The sequence below is a fragment of the Phaseolus vulgaris genome, chromosome 8, assembly GCF_000499845.2.
Source record: "Phaseolus vulgaris cultivar G19833 chromosome 8, P. vulgaris v2.0, whole genome shotgun sequence".
NCBI classification, from domain to species: Eukaryota; Viridiplantae; Streptophyta; class Magnoliopsida; order Fabales; family Fabaceae; genus Phaseolus; species Phaseolus vulgaris.
In genome coordinates this window covers 55063811-55089380 of record NC_023752.2, presented here as the reverse complement: position 1 = coordinate 55089380, position 25570 = coordinate 55063811, and the positions used below count along the sequence as shown (strand labels likewise).

At 31.3% G+C, this 25570-nt stretch overlaps 3 protein-coding genes across 6 annotated transcripts; 1 reads left to right on the top strand and 2 right to left on the bottom strand.

Moving 5' to 3' along the window:
* Positions 1-491: 491 nt before the first annotated feature.
* On the top strand, positions 492-9933 carry LOC137825511 (protein DGS1, mitochondrial). Its single transcript, XM_068631193.1, has 14 exons — positions 492-885; positions 1054-1168; positions 1442-1645; positions 2127-2264; positions 2429-2590; positions 4067-4261; positions 4924-5024; positions 6488-6577; positions 6957-7029; positions 7097-7125; positions 7201-7324; positions 8803-8913; positions 9356-9456; positions 9607-9933. Exons 1-14 carry the CDS (start codon positions 677-679, stop codon positions 9722-9724), a joined length of 1770 nt encoding a protein of 589 aa, XP_068487294.1. The 5' UTR covers positions 492-676; the 3' UTR covers positions 9725-9933.
* A 1651-nt stretch (positions 9934-11584) lies between these two features.
* LOC137826768 (uncharacterized) lies at positions 11585-13882 on the bottom strand. Of its 2 annotated transcripts, none has more exons than XM_068632904.1 (3): positions 13688-13882; positions 12240-13198; positions 11585-11861 (listed from the first exon to the last, which is right to left on the bottom strand). In XM_068632904.1, the coding sequence occupies exons 2-3, from the start codon at positions 13194-13196 to the stop codon at positions 11856-11858; spliced, it is 963 nt and encodes a 320-aa protein (XP_068489005.1). In that variant the 5' UTR covers positions 13197-13198; positions 13688-13882; the 3' UTR covers positions 11585-11855. The 2 variants fall into 2 exon arrangements, with proteins under 2 accessions (XP_068489005.1, XP_068489006.1); XM_068632905.1 differs by having other exon boundaries at positions 13497-13771.
* A 1457-nt stretch (positions 13883-15339) lies between these two features.
* On the bottom strand, positions 15340-22641 carry LOC137825603 (stomatal closure-related actin-binding protein 1). Of its 3 annotated transcripts, none has more exons than XM_068631311.1 (13): positions 22101-22641; positions 21481-21781; positions 21158-21286; positions 20665-20757; positions 20058-20198; positions 19540-19608; positions 19240-19323; positions 18287-18467; positions 16890-17006; positions 16667-16725; positions 16312-16443; positions 15902-16051; positions 15340-15794 (listed from the first exon to the last, which is right to left on the bottom strand). In XM_068631311.1, the coding sequence occupies exons 2-13, from the start codon at positions 21760-21762 to the stop codon at positions 15750-15752; spliced, it is 1482 nt and encodes a 493-aa protein (XP_068487412.1). In that variant the 5' UTR covers positions 21763-21781; positions 22101-22641; the 3' UTR covers positions 15340-15749. The 3 variants fall into 3 exon arrangements, with proteins under 3 accessions (XP_068487412.1, XP_068487413.1, XP_068487414.1); XM_068631312.1 differs by having other exon boundaries at positions 21931-22331; XM_068631313.1 differs by lacking the exon at positions 22101-22641 and adding an exon at positions 21901-22078.
* Between the last annotated feature and the right edge of the window lie 2929 nt (positions 22642-25570).

Here is a 25570-nt window from a genome sequence, read left to right as displayed (position 1 = left end):
ATTTATGATTAAAGTTAATAAGTGTGAAAAAAAATTGTATTTATCATTGATACAACTTTATTGTGAAAAAGTCATGTTAAACCTAACTTCCTGAAAGTGAAATCATGTTAAGATAACACGATTCAGTTTATTTGAATGGAAGTCGTGCTAGAGTGTAAACATGTTTTTAATATAATTAAATTTAACTAACAATATTAATTACACAAAAATCATGCTGATAATACTGAAATCATGCAACATTCACACAACTTTACTTTTAGAAAATAAAAATCATGTTACCTTGTCAAGACTTGGCTATTTTTATAATTTTTTAAAATTTTACTCAATTCGATCATTAACATATTAAATTGCACTAGTTTGCTAAAAAAATCATCTTCACAACCATCTTACTTTTATATTTTTATAATTATTATTTTTTAAATATTTTAGCTAATATCTCACTTGAAATGTTTTAAATTTTCATAAATAGTTGAATGGCTTTATTTCACTTTGTCTGTGATTTAGGTGATGTTAGAATACAAGGGTTAGGCTTTTTGACTGTGAATATGTGAAAAGGTTGGGCGAAACTAAATCAAAATAATTTAATTTTAAAAGAGAAAAAAAAAACTACTACACACAGTCAAAAAGTGTAAGAAAAGTTTGTTTGAGCGGCGCGAAGCTTGGAGCAGTGGTTCTCATGGCGGTTCCACTATCGGAAACCGAATCCACCGAAAACACAACTTTTCTTTCACAATTTTATTCTCATTATATTCGAAATCGAATCCACGCTCTCTATCCTTTCTACCCTAAAAACTTTATCTCCAATTTCGCAATCCGCTTCAGATCAACACCGCGTCGGGAATGTCTTCCTCTTCCGTTACCCTCCTCTTCGCTCGACTCTCCTGTGTACGCTCATTTTCCTATTCACTTCTTCAAAATCAACCCTAAATTGATGAATATTCGTTCGTGTTTAAATTTCATTTTCATTTTATTCTCAGCTCTCTTTCTATTTCTTCATGGATGGAACGAATGAATGTTAGGGTTTTTTATGTTTGGTGTTGTGTTCCCTTGCAGGCTCATTACCAAAAGATCCAGAGTGCATGGTATTGTGGAGGGCATATTGGAGCGTATTTTGATAAATTTGCATAGCATTCAAAAGAATCTCCACTTCTGGCAGTTCAGAGCTAAGGTTCTGTTTTTAAATATCTTGTCATTTTGTTTTGTTATCTTTGTATTATAAATATTTCCAAAAAGAATTAAGAAGAAAAAATAATCTAACTGAGTTACTGCATAAGCCAATTTTAACTAATGCATAGATTAAAAATAAGCTTTCCTATAAACTAACTTTAACTTGTAATAAAACAGTTTGTGTTTTCTTTCTTATTTTTATCTTTCATGTCTTTTAGTTCATACTATGTCTATTCTGGAAATAGTTACACTGCTTATTTGTTTAAAATTTCAGAGGTCAGATTCCCAGAAGGCACGTTTCATGATTTTTGAGAGGGGTCCAAGGGCTTTTATTGATGAAACAGTTAAGTTGTTGCGTGGACTCACTGCCCAGGGTTCGTCCACACAGAGTCTGTGCCAATCTGCGTCTGGTTTTATCGACGAGAGAGTAGCTGTTTTGAGTAGCTTAAGATATTCACTTGCCACATTTTTGGCTCAGGTTTGCTTTGTCTGATTCATTGTCTCCTAATGTTTAAATTACAATAGCCTTTCATAATTAGAATGAATATAATTTGCCTGTCCCTTGTTGTCAAGCTCGCTTAACGGTGAATAATGTTTTGTTGTTGCATGATTCTGTCAAATTGGAGTTATTAATCTTTATATTTGTAGAAGAGAAAATTTGGAATGACGAATGATTTTGAAGGTGATGCTGTATCTTACATGTTTTTGTAGCAGCTGCTGCTTTTTACCAAATTGCCCTAGCTTGGTTTTTGGTTACTTCCCCCCCCCCCCCCCTCTTTCCTGGCTGTGGCACTCTTATTCATGTCTTTAGGGGAGTTTATTTTATGAGGATAGTTCTTCTGGCATACCTGTAAAACACTTTTGAACGCACCTGTGGAAATAGAAAATTATAAATATGGAAGAATTGCTCTATCTATCGATTCTCTGATATTACTTCAAATTTGAAATGTCATGCTCAGGTTTATATGGAAGTTGATAAAATCGGAGAGGATTTAGTGGCAGATCCAGAGACAGAGCTTCCAACTTTGTTAGTTAAAATGAGTGATTTGTTTTCAACATTAGAAGCTTCAATTGGGCATCTACATGCAATGCGTGAGGTATATATATATAAAGTTGTTCATTTTTGCCTTTTTTCCCTCTGTTTTCATTTATGTACGTTAACTTAACCCTTAATACTGTGAGCCGTGATTTTTCAAAATAAAACTGGAGCATGTTTGCAGCTTAACATTGTTTCTAGAATTGACCTTTTGTGCTTATTCAGAGTGATTCTTCTGTTGACGGGAGCTATTCATTCCCTCTGATATTTGAGAAGGTGCCAGAAATAAATCAGGACGGATCTCAGTGGACAGACTGTGAAATAAGAGATGCTATCAATTCAATTTATCAAAATTTAGACAAGCTGGACGCATACATATCTTTTCTTGTAAGATCTTCTATGTTAATCGTGCAACTTCCGGCAGCTCACTCTATTAGCATTAGCAAATTAGCATTTTCTTTTGATTTTTTGGTGAGCAGTAACGGAGTACTGCTTATGTGCCTTACTGTTCAGCATTTTTTTTATTTTCTAACTAAAAATTACGAAGTTTTGTATAAAAAATATTCTTGTTAATACTTTTGAATTTATATACTTCTATCAGCAAAGTCTCACTTCAAAGAGATGACTTTTGTTTGTTTGTTCAGAATTTTAATAATTAAATAGATACGCTTTATTTCACAAACTGAATATTTTACTTAATATTACTTATCCTTTTAGGTCTAAAAAGTAACTTGAAAAATGAGATATTAAACAGAAATATTTTCCAACCTTCCTGAAAATAAGGTTTCGACCACAATCATGATATTAACTTTGTTTGGTATTATGTATTTGAAGAGTCATTTCTGTTTGCTATTAGGCAATAGTTCCTTCATGATTAAATGAATTGGCAGCTATAATGCTCCTTGCCTAAGGGGATTAGTTTCACACCCATAAGATATGTTGATTCATGGGGCATGTGTGTTACTCTATTCAGTTAGCAAGCCATTTTTATATGAAAATCAGAGAAGTGAATAGTAGCCATACCATCATTGGGATGTTAAAATTAATTGCTTACCTAGCTTTCTCGTTATGTTGTACTTTGCTCCCCTTTGCTTCGACTGGTAATGGAACAGTAAACCCCTCCGTTAGACAACAGTTGGCCTGACTCTATGATAGAGACTTGGGTATTATAGGATGTCTAAGTCCCACATCAAGTAGTATGAGATGTTAGGTGGAGAATTTAAGTGTTTGATTCTTCCCTCTTAATAACTAGCTTTTGAAAGTGTGTTCCTCAAGTACTTGGGTGCTTATCAATTAGTTAGTATAAGAGCTGGTTGTTGGTGTCTTGAAAAAGGCTATGTACGGCGAGAGTTCTGACCAATGATGGAGTTGAGTGAAGTGTTGTAGAATGAAAGTCCATCCTAGGAGCGGTGCTACAATAGATACTTGGGTATTATGGGGTACCTAAGTAACACACTTGGTTCTTCCCCCTTAATAGCTAGCTTTTGAGGGTTGGTTCCCCAAGTGCATTAATACTTATCAATTTAATATTCCTTATTATATCTTAAACATTTCAAGGTGTCTCTTAGTTATTTTCTACTCGGTTATTTTCTATATTCTAAAAATCCATGGGACTTCGTCAATCCTTCAATGCCAATTAGAAGTGGACAAATTTATCTTGACTGGTGTCAATTACAAGGGCTTCTATTTTCTTACCATTTATATTGGATTTAGTCATCTATGGAGGTTTTGAAATTGAACAAGTAATAAACTTTGTTGATAATACTTATTCTTTTCTAGTTTCAGTTGGTTTATGTTGATTGGACCGTTCAGTAACATGAATAAAGTTTTAAATTGCAATTTAATGGTTGTGATATGTTTCAGGTCATCAAACATAGAAAGCCCAAGAAAATTACTCAATATTGGATCCGCTATACATGTGGTGCAGTTGGTCTGTCAGTATGCTCGATTTGGCTCTTACGACATAGTAGATTGGTGGGAAGTTCTGATCTTGATAATTGGGTTCAGGAAGCTAGGAACTCAACAATTAGCTTTCTTAAGAATCACGTAGAGCAACCGGTAAATTTCTCAATGATTTACCAGGGTTTTCATTATTCTTTCATTTTTTTCATCCTCAATAAAGGAGAGTTGGACTTAAAATATCCTTATGAGATAGGAGCTGTAGTAAGCATTGTAAAATTTGCTTAGCTGCATTTCCCCTCCAAATCTCAATCTATTTGATAATTAGAATTAACTATGTAGCCTTCCTAAAAGTCCATTTTCAGCAAGCAATGGACAAAATTCTTTTCCTTGAGTCTTTTCCCTCTTCATTCCCATCTTGATATCTGTTGAAAAGTTAACCAAACTGATTGTGATTGTGATTGTGATTGTGATTGATGTAGGATGGAAGGATGAAATAAGGTTTAATATTGTCTAGTAGCTGATCTAAAGTGTATTATGCAGGCGAGGTGGATTCCAGCATAAAAATATGGAAGCCCTTAGAATATTATAAAGCTAGAAGGAGTGTTTTGTTTCTTATGTTTAAATTAAGCCTGGCCCTAGAATTTTATTTAATATCCCATGAGTACTCATTGTACTTTGGTTGGGTTAAATCCACCAGTTGAAACCACATAAAATCCTTTAAAATAATCCCTATAAAAATTACTGTTTGAGATTTGAGCCCTCTTGTTTGTCACTGTGTCCCACATCTTTGTATATATGCTGAAGCAATCAATTTTCAGATTTTATCCATTAGGGACGAACTTTTTGAGACATTCAGAAAGAGACATCAAGGTATTATGGACCTCGAAGAGGTGCAGTTAACTTCAAACTCATTACACAGGTTTGGTTTTTAAATATGTTGTTCTCCTTTTTCTTTAATACTAAACCTGTATAGAATCTATGTGCTTTGGATGCTTATTTTAACATAATTGTTTATAGTTTTGCATTGTATGCTATTACTTAGGTACCTTAATAATTTTGTTTCTATAATTCTCTTTCGATATAAATTGTTGATGTTTCTTCCAGTTGAAGTAAAAACTCTCAACCCATTAGGACCTTTTGTTTTACAAAGAAAACGAAATCATATTATTCTTATTTTAAATTTATTTTTCTAAATAAAATATCAAATAAACAACAATATATGTTAAGTAATTTTAAAACTTTTGAAGATTCAGAAGAACCCTTCCTTTCAATAACCCACTATTCAATTAATTGTTATTAACTTATTAGACAGTATAGATTAGTATGGAAAAGCTTCGTGTGAGTCATTGAACTTTGCTTCTGGTTTATATGTAATTACGCATGTGCTTGGTCTTATTCATTCATAATAGAATATGCATGTATGCAAGTTAGTGAACAGTGTTGGGTACGTGTAGGGTTGTTTGTTCAAAATGGAGATGTTAAAAAAATACTAAATTGTTTAAAAGAAAACCGAACTGAATTGTTCCTAAATAGAATTGTTTGAACTAAACTGGACTATGACTTGTGAGATTGGAAAATATAACTCTAAAATAAGATATTAATTGGTAATAATTCAAACAATTCGAATAGTTCAACCAATTCAAAAGCAATTTAGGGTAGTTCAATTTGGTTCAGTTCACTAACATGAGGCACTTCAATTCAATTCTTTCAAACCATTATACAATAAAGTTTAGTTCTTTCTAAAGTTTAATTCAGTTTTAGAATAGTTTAGTTCAATTCATGTACATTTTTCCAGCCTTAGGTGTGTGTGATGCCTGTGAAGGACTGTTTGAAGGATTATGGGTGGTGTAACTGTTTGTGAAACTATTGGGACCTAGCAAATTTTAATGAGCTGCGTTGAGTATCTTCTGTGGCTTGAATTAGGGCTGATTCTATCCGTAGAAGATTTAATTTGATTAGAGATAAAAATCATCAATTAATGAAATTTATGCAACAGATGTACGATGCTATTTTTGTGTAATCTTCACGATTCACTGTAGTCCGGTTATCTACCATGATATTTTACTATGTTCTCTAGCATCCTTTTGTACCATAGATAGAAATGTAATCCTCTTATACCACCTAAATCTCTATCTGAAGAATATGGATTTATAAGAAACGAGATAAAAACATGTTCAACAGTAAGGATCTATTAGAGTTAACTAGCCTTTGGGCTATCAATTATTTCATTTTTTTAGGACTACCTGGAATTGCATTTGGTCATATTCATTGATATTAAATTTGACTTGCAATAGTAATCTACTCGATATTGAAAGCATGGTGGTTGCATGGATGATTGGATATTGCTTTCTTAGTAACTATTTCTAAAAAAATTCTGTGCAGGATGTTGTTGGCATTCAGTGAGCAAGCAAGGGGTCAGAATATCCCAGCGAATGCTTCAGACCAGGAAATGCTTGAGATAGTCATGGATAGGTGAGTTGGAATATCTCTAGTTATACTGGTCCAATGGTAGTAAGTTGCTTCTGTAATTGAATTTGAAGTAGATACATAGATTTACCTGTAAGCAATTTTTTATGATATTATGCCTACTGGGATGTTCATACAAAATATTTTCAATTTATATTGATTGAATATATTTTAAAATTAAAATTAAAACTTGGATTTTGATGGAATCAAAGGACAATTACATACAGAAAGTGAATTTTATATATTGTAGTCCTCTCGATATAATGTAATAGGAAGAAATTTTGAATTTAGAAACCTTATTAGTAAATTCTTAGTATCACTCCATTTCTTGTAACATTGGTGTTTATCATGTGCTAAGATCTAATTCTCTCAAGTATAAATGCAGGTATGAGAAGGAACTCATGCATCCTATTCAAAACCTTCTCAATGGAGAGCTGGTTCGCGCTATACTTATTCAGGTAATGTAATTCATATGTTATATGTTACATCTGTTTAAGTTTTTAACATAATTCTTCAATATTCCAGGTTCAGAAGCTCAAGCTGGATACTGAGACGTGAGTTTATTTGAATATAAAATTTTAAATAAATATTCACATTGTTTTTATTCCTCAATATAATATTTTGGTCAGGGCAATGCTAGAGCTGAACCAGATTCTACGGGCAAATGAAATCAACTTTGCCGTTCTGACTGCTTTACCTGCATTCTTTCTCTCTCTTTTACTCATCATGGTAGTACGTGCATGGTTCAAAAAGGTAATTTCCCTTGTTTAGTTTGCAAAAAATTATGATCATAATGCTGATAGGAATCCAAATATCATACTGCAGTTCTTACATAAGAAAACTTGTATGAATGAGTTGGAGTGTGGATCTTGTTTGGAGTGACACATTTTTTGTGTATGGTTGGATATTGTTAGAATTTTAGTCCCTATAAAAATTTAAATTACACATTGTGCAATTTCTATGCCATGCAATTTTAAGATATGCAATTTTGGTCTCTATTAAAACTTAATTGCGCATTTGGTCATTCATTTTTCCAAAATTAAGCATTTTGGTCTACTGTTGATGTTATCCAATTACTAATAAAAAGTATTACATGTCTATCAGTAATTATAGTGTCAAATATTCACATAAAATATTAATTGCAAGGTTTAACAAGTTTTAACACTATCTTTATCGATATATTAACATTTGCTATTAAAAATTGAATGATATATATTAATGGTGAACTAAATTGCTTACTTTTTGAAAAACTGGAAGACCAAATGTGCAATTAAAGTTTCATATCAAAAATATACATACATGAAATTATGAGCACTAAAGTGGTTTTAAGCAAATTGGTTTATAACTTATGGGGTAGATATTACAGTACCTGTTTCTAGTCGACATATGTATCCTAATATCACTTGATTAGGTCAAAAAGGTGTTCTATTTTGTATCAAACCTGCTCAATTTCATCCTTTATTTGTTATACTTAACTGCCCTCCAACTTTTAAGAATTTTGTTACTGCCTCATTGATTGGAGGATGCTCTACAGTGTTATGAAGTTACTTATTTTTGGTTGTCCTTGAATTTTCACTCATTATAATTTAGTTATATAATTTCCAGTGATTTTGATAAACCTTTGTTTTGTCATCTTTGTTTACGAGGAGATCGTCTAATGTGTCTTTGGTCGTGTAGATGGTTTTCCCTTAGGCTGTCTAGTCGTGGTATGGTCATAGACAGTCTCTCGCTCGACTGTCTGTATTGTTGTGTGTAGACGATATCCGTCTAGTGTATTGTTGTGTGTAGACCGTCTAGTGTGTTGTGTGTAGATGATCTCCATTTCAAATTGTCTAGTTTGTTTGTTCTTGTAGACAGCCTAGTCTTTGATCATCTAGCCTTTTTGTTCTTACTAGACCGTCTGTGTACACAACTCAGACCGTGTAGTTTGCTTTCAGGTTGGTTAGACCATCTTAAAGATTAGTCTGTTTTGCTGTTATTTTTCTTGTTTTGCTTAAAGTTTGATCTTCTTTGATTCGGCTGTATATATATTCATCCCTTGCCTTCTTTTTGGTTTGGGAAGAATAAAATTTCCGAAGCTCTGTTTTTCGTTACTTTCTGGTTTTGCTTTCGTTTCTTTGACCCCTAGTGTCAGATTTGTCAACTTGTTTCAGTATTGCCTTCATTATCTTTTCTCTTAAAAAGAATTTTTTTATTCACTAGCATTGATAAAAAAAGTTTGTATAAATTAGGATACCAAAGCTGAGGGAAGAGGTAGAGTTGCTCGCATTCAGAGGAGGTTACTTGTTGCTGAGGTTAAGAAAAGGATTGTGCGGTACCAAAATTATGTTGACCAAGGGCTGGTAAGAAGCTTTCCTGATTCTTTTACATACATGTGACTACAGTTCTTCCTGCATTGAAGTTTCACGTCTATAAAGTCACGTCATTTGTGCATACATATATGACGCTTGATTTTATTTAGCCCTCCCAAAATGAAGTTTCAACTCTCGTCGCTCACACACACATATTATGGAGACAATTCACCTAGGCCGAGTTGGTCTAGAATAATCATGATAGAGTATATGAAAAATGTTCTTCACTGTGGGAGTGGGGTTCACCAATATTTCTCCCACCATGACACGTGTTCTAACGTGAAATTTATGACATTAATTTGGGAATATGTTCCAATTATTTTTAATGGTTTAAAATCAATTCTATTTAACTTTAAAACAAAGAAATCCTTAGTTAATTTGAAGGAGATGGATGGAAGAAAGATGGGAAGTTAATGTTAGATGTTATCTACAGGAGAGAGATGCACAATGTATGTTTGGATTGGCACTCTATAGCCTGAATCGCCTATATCATTCTATCAAAGGGCACGCAGAAGCTTCTGGAGAGTGGGAGAGGTTAGTTGCACTCTTTTTGTCTCAGCTATAATTGTTCACTCACTTCCTATTTATCGGATTTATATTTATATCCTCTAACTGTTTAAATACAAGAAAAGGGTGTGAATTTTATGATTGTTAAAATTGCTAAATCAATTATATCATGAACAGTTTGCGTGAGGATATAATAGATTTGGCAGCCCCTGGACTGCAAACTTCAGACAAGCTCTCTGTGATATCACACATGGTTACATATGACTGCTTGCTTCCAAGTCAGAACCGCCGGTAGCATATTTTAGTATACTATTTTTTTCTTAACTCTTCTAATCATGATTTTCTAGCTACTTTCAAATCCAATTTTGTTTTGGATGTACGCATATCTTCCTCATGCATGGTGACATTTTATCGCCATAGTGTGATCAAAGATTTTGACCAATTTTAACAATTGAATACAAATCATATTTTGAAGGGATGATAAGTAACTATATTTCATTGTCTTGCAAGTGTTTTTTAAAGTTTTCATTTTTTTTGTAAGTCTTCGGTGGGAAATCGAAAAGGATTCTTATGCCATGTTTAAATACATATATAAAATATAGCAGCGAATTAACTTTTAATAATTAATCATTATTCATTTGTGCTACGTAATTATTCTTTTTGTATGACTAGTATCTTTATATAGTAGTCACGCTACATAAATTGATATATACAACATAGAAACACAACTAATGAATAATGTATCCCTATATTATGCTTCCCTATGAAAAGAAAATTGGAAAGAAATAGTCTACTAACATTATTTAGCTATTTTTTCTCTTGACAGAAAAAACAAAGAAATGAAAAACTCGTTATTATTTATGATTTGTTATGACAATGTTCCATGCAAGAAACTATCTGTCACAACCAAATGTAACCATTAACAATAAAAAGACTTGAACCAACATTGATTTCTATTTCTGATTTCATAGATATTATCATTCCATGTTAAACACTTACTACGATGACATAATGATTAAGAGTAACAATTTTATGTATGAATAAGCAGTTAGAGTTTCATCTCTAAGCATTTTAAGTATAAAATGTTATAGTATCAACTAATTAAAATTTATTAAAAAAACTAATAAAAAATTATTATTGGTATACTTTTAAGATAACTATTACAAAATTTAAGAAACTTATTAAAACCATATAATATAATTATTTCAAATGATAATTCAATTTTTTTGAAAAATGATTTTTTTTCATAATTCAATGGGTATTTTTCTTCCAAACCACAATCCTTACCATGATTCTTTCCATCTCATACTATTGACGCCTAGTTGACCCATATTGTATATATATAGTTTAAGAATGAAAAGATAAATTAAAATATTTAAAAAAAATTTATAAAAACAAGTATTAGATCATTTAAAATATTTAATTACTAAAAAATTAATCAAAAAATATCATATTTAACAATTCTAAAATATGAATATTGACATATTTTTCCTTATTACTAATAAAGAGAATGTATTACCATATCGAGTTCAAGTTATTCAATGCATTTGATATACCATCAAACTAAAATAATTTGATCGGTTTATAAGTTTTTATAATCAGACTGGTTTACAAGTTTTTTAATTGATGCATTGAAATGGTTTGTTTTTCAAATTTAATTTAACCAATGTTTATATTCAATATAAGTGTGCAAAAAGTTGTTTATATGTGACAATATTAGTATAACTTTTATATAATAAATACTGTATTATTAAAAGATTCAATAGATTATTGAGGTAATACTCCAATTTTGATTGGGAAATAGTTCACACAGTATCTAAGTTTTGTCCTTACAGCTATACTCATCATTTGAATCAAGCATTACTAATATTTTGGCACAACAAATGTGAGCCTAAGAAGAAACTTCTCTTTATGGTCGAATTTAGTAGCCAATGTTTAGCAATTACGAGGAAGATGCATTTTTTGTTTAATACTTAGACGAGAACAGGCATAAAACTTTGGAGTGTTTTCATGTTGTTTGGTACAAGCACACTTTGATTCAAACTAATAATAGAACTGTTTGATTTAAAGTGGAGACCACACACAACCCTGAAAGGAAGCCATAACATGACCAATTCTCAATTCCAGAATGACAAAGAAAACTGACCATATACAATTCCAAGGCAAATGATCTTTTATCTCACATTAAGACAGCATTAGATTGTCATGATAATCAATAAGTACAACAAAAGCACGGTTCAAAAGAAAGAAAACAAGCCAAACTGCAGCAGCATATTTTCACTAAAATTCTGATATTATCTCATAATTTGAATGTCAACTTGATCTCTAAAAATACATATCAATGCCATCAGAACTCATAAAGTAATGCCTTAAAGTTCAAGTCCGTTTTTATTAATAACCAGTAAATAACCTGCTACAACTCTTCTTCAATCCTGCAAAGAAAAGGATTATAGACAAAAGTTATGGAACAACTTATACAAGATAAAGACATTACCAAGAGATGGAACAACTTATTGGGAAGCATCCTTGTTTCAGATAAAAATTTCTCATCAATGAAAGACGAAAAATTGTTCACTAAATCTATTTGTCATCTTTCCAACTAAGCACAGGTAAAGTTCTTTTTCAATACTAGATTCTGAAGCATTTCTACTATATTGAAAATATGCAAGACAAGGGCTGCATATGTGAATTGAAAGCTATATCCTGTTTGATGATATGTATAGTTGCATGCCAATACCTTATCATTTTCTAGAGAACTTTGAAAACATAGAAAGGAATCAAGAAACATAATTAAAAGAAGTTTAACAAACCTCATCTTCATCATCATCATCATAATCACGATCTTCCTTCTTTTTCTTAAGTTGGGTTGTACCACCCTCTTTGTTGATGGGCAATTTCATTGCTCCAAAGGGAGTGTCAACATCAATATGTCCTTTCATGGTGTAACCAGTTCCCCTTCCTCTAATCATATCCCAGAGGGCAGAGCCAAAATCCTTAGGCCTGAAGGAAATTGGAATATCAATATAGCTAAACCCATTTTTCTCAATTTTAGCAGATTTGGTGAGTTCGGCACCACCGATGCTAACATCACCAAGCCAGACCTCATAATCAAGAGCATTGAGGCCAAGGTCAAAATCATTCATGTTTTCCAACTTCAAATGAAGAGTTGCAATTGTCTCTTCAAAAGAGAACCTTTCAAAATGAATCTTCTCAAGATCAATATCAGGCTTATAAGGTATGGGGATTTCTCCAGTTTTCTCCAAAGGTAGAGTTAGCCTTCCCAAGATGGGAACATCAAAAATGAGACTCACCTTCACCCTATAAGGAATGATGCTTCCTGGTTTAATATCAGCATATGTTTGCTTGATGTCATCATAAATCAAAGTAAGAGGAATTTTGACAGTCTGTTCTCCGTGTGCATGGACAGTGCCTGCATCTGGTATCAATCCAGAAACTAGCTTCCTTCCATCACTCTCAACCAAGTAGTCTATGTCAATCAGAGGGATCGGCACCGGATTTGGGTTCTTTATGAGCACATCAACAACAAGATCTGCCTTGTGAAGATTAATTGATGGAATGTGTATCGCAGAAACATCAGCAGTAGGCTTCCCAAACCCAATAGCTTCCTCAATCTTCTCACCAATGTCGTGAATGAAATCCTTCACCTTCTCAATGAATCCACCCTTCCCTTCCTCTTTATCATCTTCCTTGTGCTTTTCATCCTTGCTACCCCTTTCCACCACTTCTGGCTCATCAGATGTCGACATATCTAAATTACAGATAGCAAATTTTCACATAAGTTAGCTTGATCAAGATCCAAATCCAATCCAATCACACAGCAAATCAAAGTCAACCAAAGTCACAAGTTAACGCTCTGATCAATTATTTGCAAAGGAAAACACTGCAACATGCTGGATCACTTGCATCAGCATTAGCTAGTTACAAACACACGATTCAAAATACATACTTTAGATCTCCATGCTCCAAAAAGGCAACAAAACTTGTCATTCCATATCAGGGTGATGATACTAGAAAAAAAAATTATTTGCATTTATTTATGTAAGTACATTTTGTCAATGGATTTCCCAGGAATCATAAGATGGTCAACGCTTGATCATTTGAGTTGAATACAAGATACCACCCTCGCAAATATCCAAAATGAGGAAGCTTGGTCAAATTGGCCTTAAAGGGGATCATAAAAATGGAAGATACTAGGTGGGAATGAAGCAGAAACATGAGAAAGAGTGCAGAGAAGTACCTGAGAATTGAGGCGAGATGAGTGATCCAAGTGACAGAGAGAGAGAGTGTGTAACTGTGAATCAGATTAACACAACACAACAACACCACACAACAGCATAGAGATCAAGATTTTGTAGGGGACAATAAAAAAATACAAAAAAAAAACTGAAAAAAAAAACTGAGATTACATGAAGGGTCAGATATTTGGCACGAAGAGAAGATGAATGGTAGCCGTTGATTGAAGTTTGAGTTGGTTTGACCTCAAAACCAAGCATTCAACTCTGTAAAGCATGGTCCACACGGAATGCCTAAATAAAAATTTCAACTTTTAAGAACGCCAACTACAAAGTTCAAAAAAAAGTATAAATTTGATTAAGTGATCTTTTTTGTTTATTAAATATCGAGTTCATATTATCAAATATTTTATAAAATTATTATGGTTTATTTTTCATCTTCATAAAATTTGAAATAACTTTTTTATCTTTTTTTTCAAATGCGTAAATTTTTGTTTTAGTTTTTATAAAAAAAATATTTAAAAATGTTCATCTTTTAGAACTTTAAATCCTTCCTTTTAATATCTAATGCTTATTTTAAAATATATTAATAACATTTATTTTTCAGATTTTAAAAGTTATTTAGATGGCACCCCCTTATATTATCACATTACTATTTTTTACTTAACTAGAATGATTATTTAAATTTTTATTTAACACATAAGTAATTAACTCGTAACATACAATATTAAAGATAAAAAAATGGTAAATTTTCAATTTTTAAAAGACTAAAACTAAAAATTTACAAGGATTAAAATTAAAATTTATTCATTTTACAGAAAGTAAAAATACTTTTTAACTAGATTAGTATTCAAGACTCAACACCGACCAATAAAATATATATAATTTATTAATCATTGAGTTGATAGTATTAAATATTTTAATACAATCTACTATTTATTACTGTATTTAATGAAAAATAGTAAATTTTGAAAAATTAATTAATAAATAATAGCATTCAAGCAAATCTACTATATCTTATACATGTATTTTGGTAGGGAAAATAGTATAAAAAGAAGTAAAGCACACAAAAAAAATAGAAAAGAGAAAAATAAGATGAATGAAAATAAACAATAACAAATGAAGTAACTTTTTGGAATTTAATAGTTAAAAACAGAAAATAAGTACATAGAAAAATAAAATGAAAAATATTATTTTTAATATTAATTTCTTTTGTAATATATGTTTCCAGCCCTTTTGATCTGATAAAAAAACACTAAAACATGAAATGTCAATTTTTGACAAATTCACCACAACTGAACTGTTACAAAATGTTAAACATTCCTTGAGTATTTCTTTTTTGCAACTTCATGAAAAAATAAACAGGTTTGTGCTGTATATCTTGTTTTGTTCTTCCATATTTTTACTTTATCAAACATCTCACATTCTTTTTTTCATGATTTAAATCATTACCATATCAAAATTTTAAAGGGTTTATTATTAAATGAATCTCTTCAAATTTTGATGTGTGATTATTAATACTTTAAATATCAAAATGAGCTCCTTTTTATGTTTTAGCTTTTGTTTTTATTTTTTATTATTGCTGCAAATCCTTAATTTATTGATGAATATAATCCATGCAGTATCTATTTATCTATCTACACAATACATTGGATTCTTGAGGTAAATCTAGTGATATAAACATTGGATTCTTTTACATTACAAATTAGAGAAGAAGATTCACATATTGTCCTGTTCACAAGGTCAGTGTCCATGGACAATATCAATCAGAGTTCTCAGTAATTGTCTGTCCATCAAATACAACCAATTAGCATCTCAAACACTTGACATGGAAGCCATGGATTCTATAACAGTGTAACCTAATCTCACAGGCAAATAAAAAAAAAATGCCTTGGACTGATGAAACAAAATTATACAAATGATTCAGACCACAAGGTATGAATCACTACAAGCTAAAACAAATTATAAGGAAGATTTTACGTGTTTCAAAAACACTTATGATAATGATACAAGGTAGAAAAACTCATAATTACAAGGTGGGGGAAAAAGATGTAAGGAGGAGACTCATCATGTCCCTAGAGGAGCTCTGTCATCTGGTCCAGCAAGCATGATCTGTCATTATATTTGCATTTCCAACTTAGCAATGGTGGCCAAAAAGAGAGAGAGAAAAGATGAATTCTCAAATTCTAACCAATGTTTCAAGTTTCAGAAGGACATACATTACAGTCAAATGCAAATCTCCTTGCAAGCATGATGGCAGCATTCCTTTCTCTCTCTGATTCAAAAGCTAATACAAAAGAATGCCCTTGCTTTGGCTGCCAAAAAAGTCCCTGTGCTGCTGCATTTCCACCTCCTCTAACTCCACAAAGCTAAAGAAAACAAGATCAAAGCAGTATGGTTAACCAAATTCCAGTTTATCATGTGACAAGGGGAAAAAATGAAGACAAGAGTACAAAAACAAATGCATTTTCATACACCCAGATGGCATCGAATAATTCAATGCACAAGGTATGCATATGAATGAACACAGTGATTAACAATCATATAGAGAATAAGTGCAAGAAGGAGGTTAGAGCATTGTTTTGGTTTTCACAATCAAAATATAGATGGTATCAACAGTTTTAAATACCTGCATAGAACTAGAATAGTACTCTTTGGCAATTGTGGTCTTTCCTTTGCAGAGTTTTATCCTCATCTTTCCAACATGAAGCACATGAATAGATTCAGTTGGAGGAGAACCATTCACTTGAGTTACAACTACCTGAAAAGTATTAAATGCAACTACAATATTATTGTCATGTAATCCAACTACACTTCTGAAATTTCTTTTGAAAAGTGAAGAACAAAGCACAAAATAACAGCAGTTTGTCAAAACTAAACAATTTGATTAAATGACTCAGCAACAACAACGTACGAAACCATACACATTTAGATTAAAAAAAACAGCTGAACTTAACAAGGCACGCATGTACAGAACAACATACGTTAAATTCAGTGTCATGTTTGCGCACAAGCGCCTCTACATAGGTTCCCAAACCAGCAGCTGCATGAGAGTACACAAGAAATGTGAGCTAAACATGGCTGCACAGCAGAACATGTCTTAAAAAAACAGATAAGAAAAGTTTATATTTAAATTGGCTGTTAGTGACTACTACTAATGGAAATAAGTACTAATGGAAATAAGGATAAGTAAAAATGAAACCAGACCTGGGTCTATTGGACCAGCAGTGGAAAGTGTGACATGCTCACTTTCTGAAATAACATCAACTTGCAATACACGTCCAACATCAAAAGGCTCAGGGGCGTAAATTGATTTGCTTGCTCCTGAGAAAATTATATCATATTGTCATTTCTTCCGGATAAATAAAATTTGTTTTTAAAGAAAATAAAAAAAAGGAAAAAAGCAGAAAAATATTTTAAATAAATAAAATAAAAAAGGAAGAAAATAAACAAAATAAATAATAAAAAAATTCTTTTGCACCCCTGCCACTTTTTCTTTTTACCCCCTAGCCCATCGCACTCTCTTCCTTTCCACACCCCTTTTCTTATTTCACACAAACCCATCAGCTTTTTATGAGAGCTGATGGGAAGGGGGTGGCAGATAGCACGAGTGCTAGGCCAGCTGAATGGGCGCAGACTTATTTGGTTAAGGTGGTCAGATAATAATAGCATAGGTGACGAACAGCAGAACTAGTGCCAGCAGAATGGACCCAGGTTTATTTGGTGAAAGCAGTGCAGATGGGCTAGGGGGTAAAAAGGAAAGTAAAAAACGAAGGTGAGAAAAAAGGGGTGCAGGGGTGCAAAAAGCAAAAAAAGAAATGTTTTATTATTTATTTATCTTTATTTTAGAAAAATATTTTTTTCCTTTTTTTTCTTTTTATATTTAAATTATTCTTCTTTTTTCTACCTTTTTTTATTTTCTTTAAAAACAAAATTTATTTACGAGGAGAAAATCGGGTGTTGACACATGATAAGGAAAGATAAAAACGAGGAACTACTGGATAACATATTTAACAACAACCAGTCTTCCAGCATCTTCAACAGCACAGCTTAGATAATAAGCACCACTGACAGTTACGTTTGGCAACCTTAAATGTATAATAGCCACAAAAAGCAAGTAACAAGCTATGAATAAAGTTCTTAAAAAGTGATTTAGGCGTAACTCAATCCTACAAAATAAGCTTGTAAGATGAAGTTTATACCCACTTATATACTAAAATATGGTCATATCATATACCTCTTGTGGTTGTGACCGAATAGTGAGTGACATGATAGAATCAATAAACCTCACTAGAATAGGTCTGGATACCATCTTACAAAATAGTTTTAAGTTTAACTAAATTAATCATTAGTATTTGCACAACACAAGTAGTTATACTGAACATTCATCTATGATGAAAAATGTTAAGCAGATGATAGGTAGGTGAGGGTTTGGGTGTCATTTATAAATTTCTATAAATACTAAAAGATAGAATTGTCATCATCATAACTATTATTCGCTCTCCAGAAAAATGACCAATAATAGAAAATGCAATACAATCAGTAGAAAAAATGCATAAATCAAGAGTCGGATGACTGGAAAGTTAAAAAAACAGAAAAATTACCTGAGATAAGTTCTTTTTTGGCACCATCAGATGATACACGATACCACTGAATTGAACATTCCGAAACTTCAGGTGCATTATCAGAGCAAGGCTGAATTTGCAAGTAAGAACCTAAGGTTTCATTCCCTTCAAGTTCATAAAAATGAGAAATATTCTCCCCACCTTTCTTTGTTCTAGTTAGCTGAAAAGTATTATGAAAGATAATCAATAAAAGAAGCTTACAATGATTAGTGGAAGACAATCACTTAACTCCTCCATCTAAGCAAAGAAATTCCCCCTTCACTTAAGAAAAAAACATTGTTCAACAAACACTAGTCCAAATGTATAAAATCATGGAATGTTCGTTCACACCATGTAAGAATCAGAAGATTCTCCCAAGTCTATCTAAAGATCATACTGCCTCAGCGAAAGAATATGGAATATTAAATATTCACGTGTTTTTCATATAGTATTTTAAAATCATTTCTTTTTAATATGAATCATCAGAAAAATAAAGCAATTGTGAAAGAATTATAGGACCAGGTTTTCAGTATTGCCAGAGAATTTGACAGTATGAAGGTAAATACTGCATGACACAAAGCAGAGGTGACAAACACTAGTTGATAAGAGGGGGAAACCAAACACTTTAGGATTCCAGCAATCATCTCATATTACTATTCAATGTGAAACGTACACACTCCATAATATTCAAGTCCCTATCATAGATATCCTCCAATGGTCATGATACACAGCAATTGTCGAGGCATGTTGTCCTCATAATCCATGCATGATGCAAAACCATGTTAAACACAGATTTTCAACCAAAAACCAGACTTCAAAACCAAATTCAAGTTACAAACCGTGATTCATCATAACATGCTGCTTAAAAACCCAACAACTGTCTAAAAGTCTTCCACATAATGCTGAGAGTATATCATAGAATTGACCGTTGATGGTTCATATGACAGGCATACCTCCTTTTGAAGTCGAAGATACTGTCTAGTCTTCTCTGCAAGTTGAGCCCGCAATGCTCGAAGTTCATGTTCCATGTCCATGACCTAAAATTCAATCAACAATCAATGTAATCATATATCTTAAATAACTTAATAAAAATGTTGACAATATGGAAAAAATAAGTCCAAGTAAATAAAGGAAAGAAATGTAATTCAACAAAGCAGAACAATCAAGAGACTGCACACCTAAGAAAAATGGAAACTAGAAATAGCATTTAGATGAGAGAAAAAATAGATACATGTGTAAGTGCTCATATATACCTTGCTTGGCTGATGCAGCATTTTGATTCTTCGAGCCTCTTGAACCTCCTTCATTAATTGTTCCATGTCCTAAACCATAGAACCAAATTTTGTTCAAATGATTATTACTAAATTAAGACAGACCAACGGTATTTGTTTTCTCGTATAAGAAAAGAGAAAGCAAAAACACTTGAGTGGGAGTGACAAACAATGCATAGAAAGGGAAGCAGTAGCTCAACTGCTGAAGGGTATCACATTAAAACAATAATCAAAAGAGTCAAATGTTTAGTTCAGGCTTTCAGGGAAAATGAAAACCTAGAAGCGAGGGAAAGATAGGTGCAAGAAAGCTTGAAGCATAATTTTAAACAAACAAGTAAAAATATTGAGCAAAATACCCATCTTCCACTTTCCCTTGTCCTTGTGTCAAGATAACTACTTGCAAATATATACTGAGCCTATTAGGATAAACCTTTCAACAAGCACTTATTACCAACTCCCTACAAATAAAAAGTGGCAAATGACAATAAAATAATACAAACTTGTTTCTCAGAGGCTTGAGACATTCTCTCGTGTTCTTGAAGTGCCTCTTCCACTCTTTGAACTGCTGCTCGAGCATCCTCTATTTCAGCACGAGCAAAAGCTCTTTCTTCATCAACAAGTTTCTTAGCATCTTCAGAAGCCTAGAAATTAATTGAACTATCAATATTGGAAGAGGAATTTCTTTATGCAGCCATGTCAAGAAGACATAAGCTAAAGAAAAAATATATCATTATTTGTGAAGCTATATTATTAATATGCAACATATCAGAATTAAAGAAGTAATGAGTTGCTCAATTCATGTAAGTGCACAATCCGTGCTTTCCGATTCCATGGTTGAGGCAGAGTGCTTGTAAATCTTTTTGCCCAAACTTGTGATGGGATAAAATAGGATTTGTGACATCTCTGTGGAGCTCAGCATAAAATTTTGTCAGGGAATGTCTTTAGTAACGATTGTAAGGGACTGGGGTCCTCTTTGATGCAATTGTTGGTCTCATTGTGTTTACTTTTAATGTTTATAAAGAGGATATCTTATAATGTTTGATCTTCTTTTCTCTTCCTATTTCTAATGAAACTTCTTTCGTCGCCATGTAAAACAGGACAACTCACCTGCTTAAGAAAATTTGCAAGCTTCTTCACTTCTGCCTTCTCTTGTATTAGTTCTCCTTCCCTCTGAGTCAACTGAACTGCTAGAGCTTCAACCTGGAGAATGCGCAGAATAAATTACAGTTGCACGATTGCATCTCTTAGAAGACTGAATGCACAAATAAACTGGCACTACGATGAACATTACATTAAAAAAATTAAAAAATTAATAATTCATTTTTATTCATGGAGCAATGAAAGCATTTCTAGATAAGAAAATGTACTTCTGCAAGTATATACAAAATTTAAGAGAAGTATTCCCAAGTTCATTCTCAAAGCGCTTCCATTAACATACACTCTCCCAAATTGACTTCTCTAGAAATACACAAGACTTTATATTATAGAGGCAGCTTCATATGGAAAAGCACATAACAGGATAAATATGAAAACCTGATTATTTTGTAGAACAAATTTGAAGTAGAAATCTTCCTTTTACAAAAAATAAAAAAGAACTAACCATAGAAATAGCTTCTTCCACATCATCCTTGTTTCTTCCTGCCACACGCCCTTTTAAGGACTCAAGTGCATCTCTAAGTTTCTTCAAAAGAACATGTTTCTCCAAAGATGCAGCCTCTCTAAGTCTAGCCTGATTTCACCAGCACATGAAAAACTTAGTTTAAAAAAGGAGCATCCCTTTCTTCAAAAGTTATGAATATGACCATTGGTTATTTCAATTGCAAGCATTACAAAATAACAATCTCAGGTTGCAAAACCCTTCAAAAGGAAAAACTGTATTCCAATGTAAAAAATAATTGATTTTAAACCAGAACAAAGGGTAACCTCTTCAGACAACTTAGCCGCGGCTGCCAAACCCTTCTCGAATTTACTGGCAAGGTCACGAACCGAGAGACGATTATGCTGCTCCAACAGTTGAGCAGTCTCACGTGCCACAACTTCCTTCATAGACAGCACTTTAGGGTCATCCTTTGTCTCCATTATCTGATTGTTAGCTCCAATTCTGTAATTAGGAAACCGACTAGAAGCAAACACAACATCAGAAGACACCGCAGGCACGGCCTCTTTTTGCATTGTATCACCAAAATCACGAGCCACCCTTGTCATTTTTCACACTCAATTACCTCTGCCAATCAGAAAATCAAACCTTTTAGCAAAGGAAATTCAACAAATTACAGCTTACAATAATACAAAAAAAGGGGACGTAAAGAACAAAAGCAGAAGTACTTTACAAACAAAACATACAAAAAATGAGAAACTAATAAACAGAGATACCCCAAGTCCATAATCCATTAAGCTTATTGAAGTCAAAGCATTTTCACAAGGAAACTAAACCCCCTTAATCTTCCTTCTTCTCCCTCCTTTTCTTATTTTGTTTTTCTTTTATCTGAACTTAAAGCAGCGGTGAAAAGGCTAACAAGAAAAGGACAAAATGAAAGCTTTACGGGTGATGAGAAGATAGAAAATAGGTAGATATGCTTGTGATTCTAGGATCAGATGCAAAGGGGGTTGCTCCAATTTGGTTATACACACAAGCAGTAGTCAGATCAATGGTTTTAGAGAGATAGAGGGAGAGAAAGAATAAGCACATAGCATATGGATAGAGAGAATGAGAAAGATGAAAGCTTGCTTTTTGAAAAGAGGAAAAAAAAAATAGGTTGTGTTGTGCCGCCCGTGTGTGAAGTGGCCCCCCTCTTACGGGACTTTATTGTCAACGTTTTGTGTTGTGTTGTCTTTGTGTCATCCTTTGCCACACACAACAAAACAGCTTTGAATGGAACTAAGCTACTTGGATCATTGTCTTCAAGATGTTACATACAACAATGGTGTTTGTTTGTTGCTATTACTAACATAACCATTGCAATACTTTGTCACCATGCTTATGCTTTCAACTTCAATTTCTTCCATTTTCAGGGTCCCCTTCACCCTTCACTTCACTCACACTTTCATTCTCATTCTCTTTTTTCTATTATTTGATCTGCAATTATATTATTCACTTTCAATGACTTTGAGATAGCTTTCGGTGTTAGTTGTTTGACTGGGTTTTGGTTTCGGTGTGCGTTGTGAAGTCAAGGAAAACATTCCAAATTATAATTTTTTTAAACATCATAGACACCTCAGAAAAAAAATTAAATCAATAATCTCCTAATTCTTATAGAAAATGAATTTGGTCATTGAACACACAAATACACATATTAAATCTCCTGATTCGTGTTTTACAGAAAATGAATCCCTGAGAAAAAAAAATCTCAAAATAAAACACTGTGAAAAAAACACATTTTTAATAAATAGATAAAAAAAAAATATTACCAAGTAATTTGGGGAATCATTGTTACAATAATGCAAGATCATATCATATTATTCTTCCATTATGTGTGCCCGAATGAATTAGGGCAGATTGTGGATAGTTGACATTTTGAAATCGATTTTTTTCTTTCCTTATAAACCTAATTCACAATCAATCACAATTAATTGCTTATTACCATTAGGTCATATATTAGAGGAATAACTAGTTGCTAATTTATTAATGGCTTTATTGTTACATTTTTCTCATACCTATGCCTCTATGCATTTAATTACTTATATGATTTGTGTTTTACTGTTACATTTTTCTCATACCCATAGATTTATGTATTATTGTTACATTTTTCTCATACCTATGCCTCTTTACATTTAATTACTTATATGATTTGTGTATTACATGATCAAAATGTGGTATGCCACAATCTTAATTGCATGATAGAATATATATCAACCCTAAAAAATACTCTCCAAAAATTTAATAGTGATATTCGTATTAATCGGATATAATATCTTTTAAGTCTAACCTAACTCTAAAAACAAGTTAATCATAATTAAGACAAAATATGTATTTAACAAATAGTATTTATTATATATAAATACTTATTACTCAACTTGAATGTTGAAATATTTTTTACAAATTTACTTTTCACGTGTTAAATGTCAAGACATATGTAAAATAAGACTAAGAAGATCTATATGAATAAGTCTCATTAGACAAAACCTTACAAATACAATAAAAAAATATATATATATATAATATAAAAATATTTTTCATAAACATTAATTGATAGAGGAAGATAGGCAATACTTTCACATAATATCATGTTTTTCTATGGAAGGTACCTAAAATATTATGCCAATATTTTTACATTATACAAAGCAATATGAAAACATTGATTCAATTAGTAATAATTTCAAATTAGAATTCTGAACACACAATTATATTAAATATTTGAAGAAGAAAATTATCATTTATTAAAACTAAATCTGAATTGAATAAATTTATATTTAATAGAAAATATTTGTGATCTATAAAAATATGGATTTTATAACCTTACATGAATATTGTATAAATTATTTAGTGATAACATGAAGTAATAATAAGATCTCTAATAAAATAAATTTCAATAGACTTTTGCATCTAACAAAGGTTATTACATTTTATATGCTATGGAAATGTCTTTTTATAGCATTTTCAAATGAACTTTGTATTAATAAAAATATTTTAATATAGATTCTACAAATATAAATTACTTAAATTGATTACAGTTTTTTTAAATTAATTTTCTTTATTTTAAGAAATTTATGTAGGATTCACTTTATAATATTTTTTTAGTAATTAAAATTTATTAAAAAAAATTGGATCAAAGATTATTAGTCTTTGTGATTTATAATTTAAATTTACACTTTATCTATTTTTTACGACAACTTAAATTACAATAATTAGAAAAATGAAATATAAAATATGTGTAGAAGATAAAGCACGTGGAAAGGGGCTTCTAGGTCCCATCTCAATCACGTTGCTTTCATTATGTTCTGAAATTTCATTTAAAAAAATAGAAATGCAAGGTGTGTCACTATTTGAAATATTTTAAATTTCAGTATTGAATAGAAATTCAATGATTACAACTCCTTTTTAATTCTTTTTATATTTATTTCTGTATGTCATGTCATATAAACTTAATTTAAATTCAACTTTAAATTTAGACAAAACTATCTTTATTTTAAGAGAGATATACCGACTCAAAATTAACTATTTAAATTGTCCTTATCGTTACTTTCTTTTAAATTTAATAAGAATAATGAAATATATTTTTTATTGCTAAAATTTTTTTCGTATTATAATCACAATAATTATATCATAAAAATAAAAAAGTTAAAATGATAATAAAAATCAAAATAGTTATATTAATAAACTGATTATATAATTATCATTATCAATTATCAAATTTCAAAAGAATAATTATAAAAGATATTCTGCTTTTTTGCAAATAAAAAAATTAAAATACGTTCATATTTAGATGCACAGTATTAATATAAATAGTTCGTTTCATCATTAATTTCTTTTAAGAAACACAGTAGTTATCTTCTTAAAACAAATAGAAATAAACCCTTTAAACTTTAATTTTATTTTAATTGATTGTCAAATTTCATCACATTTAGAAATAGATATCTTAAAATTTAATTTTACGTCAATTAATATTCAAATTTCATTATTTTTATAAACAGAAACCTAAAAATGTTCTTTTATTATGATTAATATTTTAAATTAATATAAGTATCAATAATATTCAAATTCAAAAGTTTGAATTTAGTTTAATTTAAATGAAATTCTCGGTGTTTATTTAAAAAATATATTATTGGAACAAAATTAAAATTTAAGGTATCTTTTAATAAATATCATGAAGATTAAAAATCAATGAAAATTTAAAGTTTACAATTATAAAAGGAATAATATTTAGGATGATTAAGTGCTCTTCTCTCTTTAATTTACTTAATCTTGAAAAGTCTAATTTATTATATTTATTTATTAGTGTAATAAAATATTTATTGTTAATAATAAAAAAAAAACATTTCATTCTCTTTAATCATTTAATTTTTAGATGCAAAC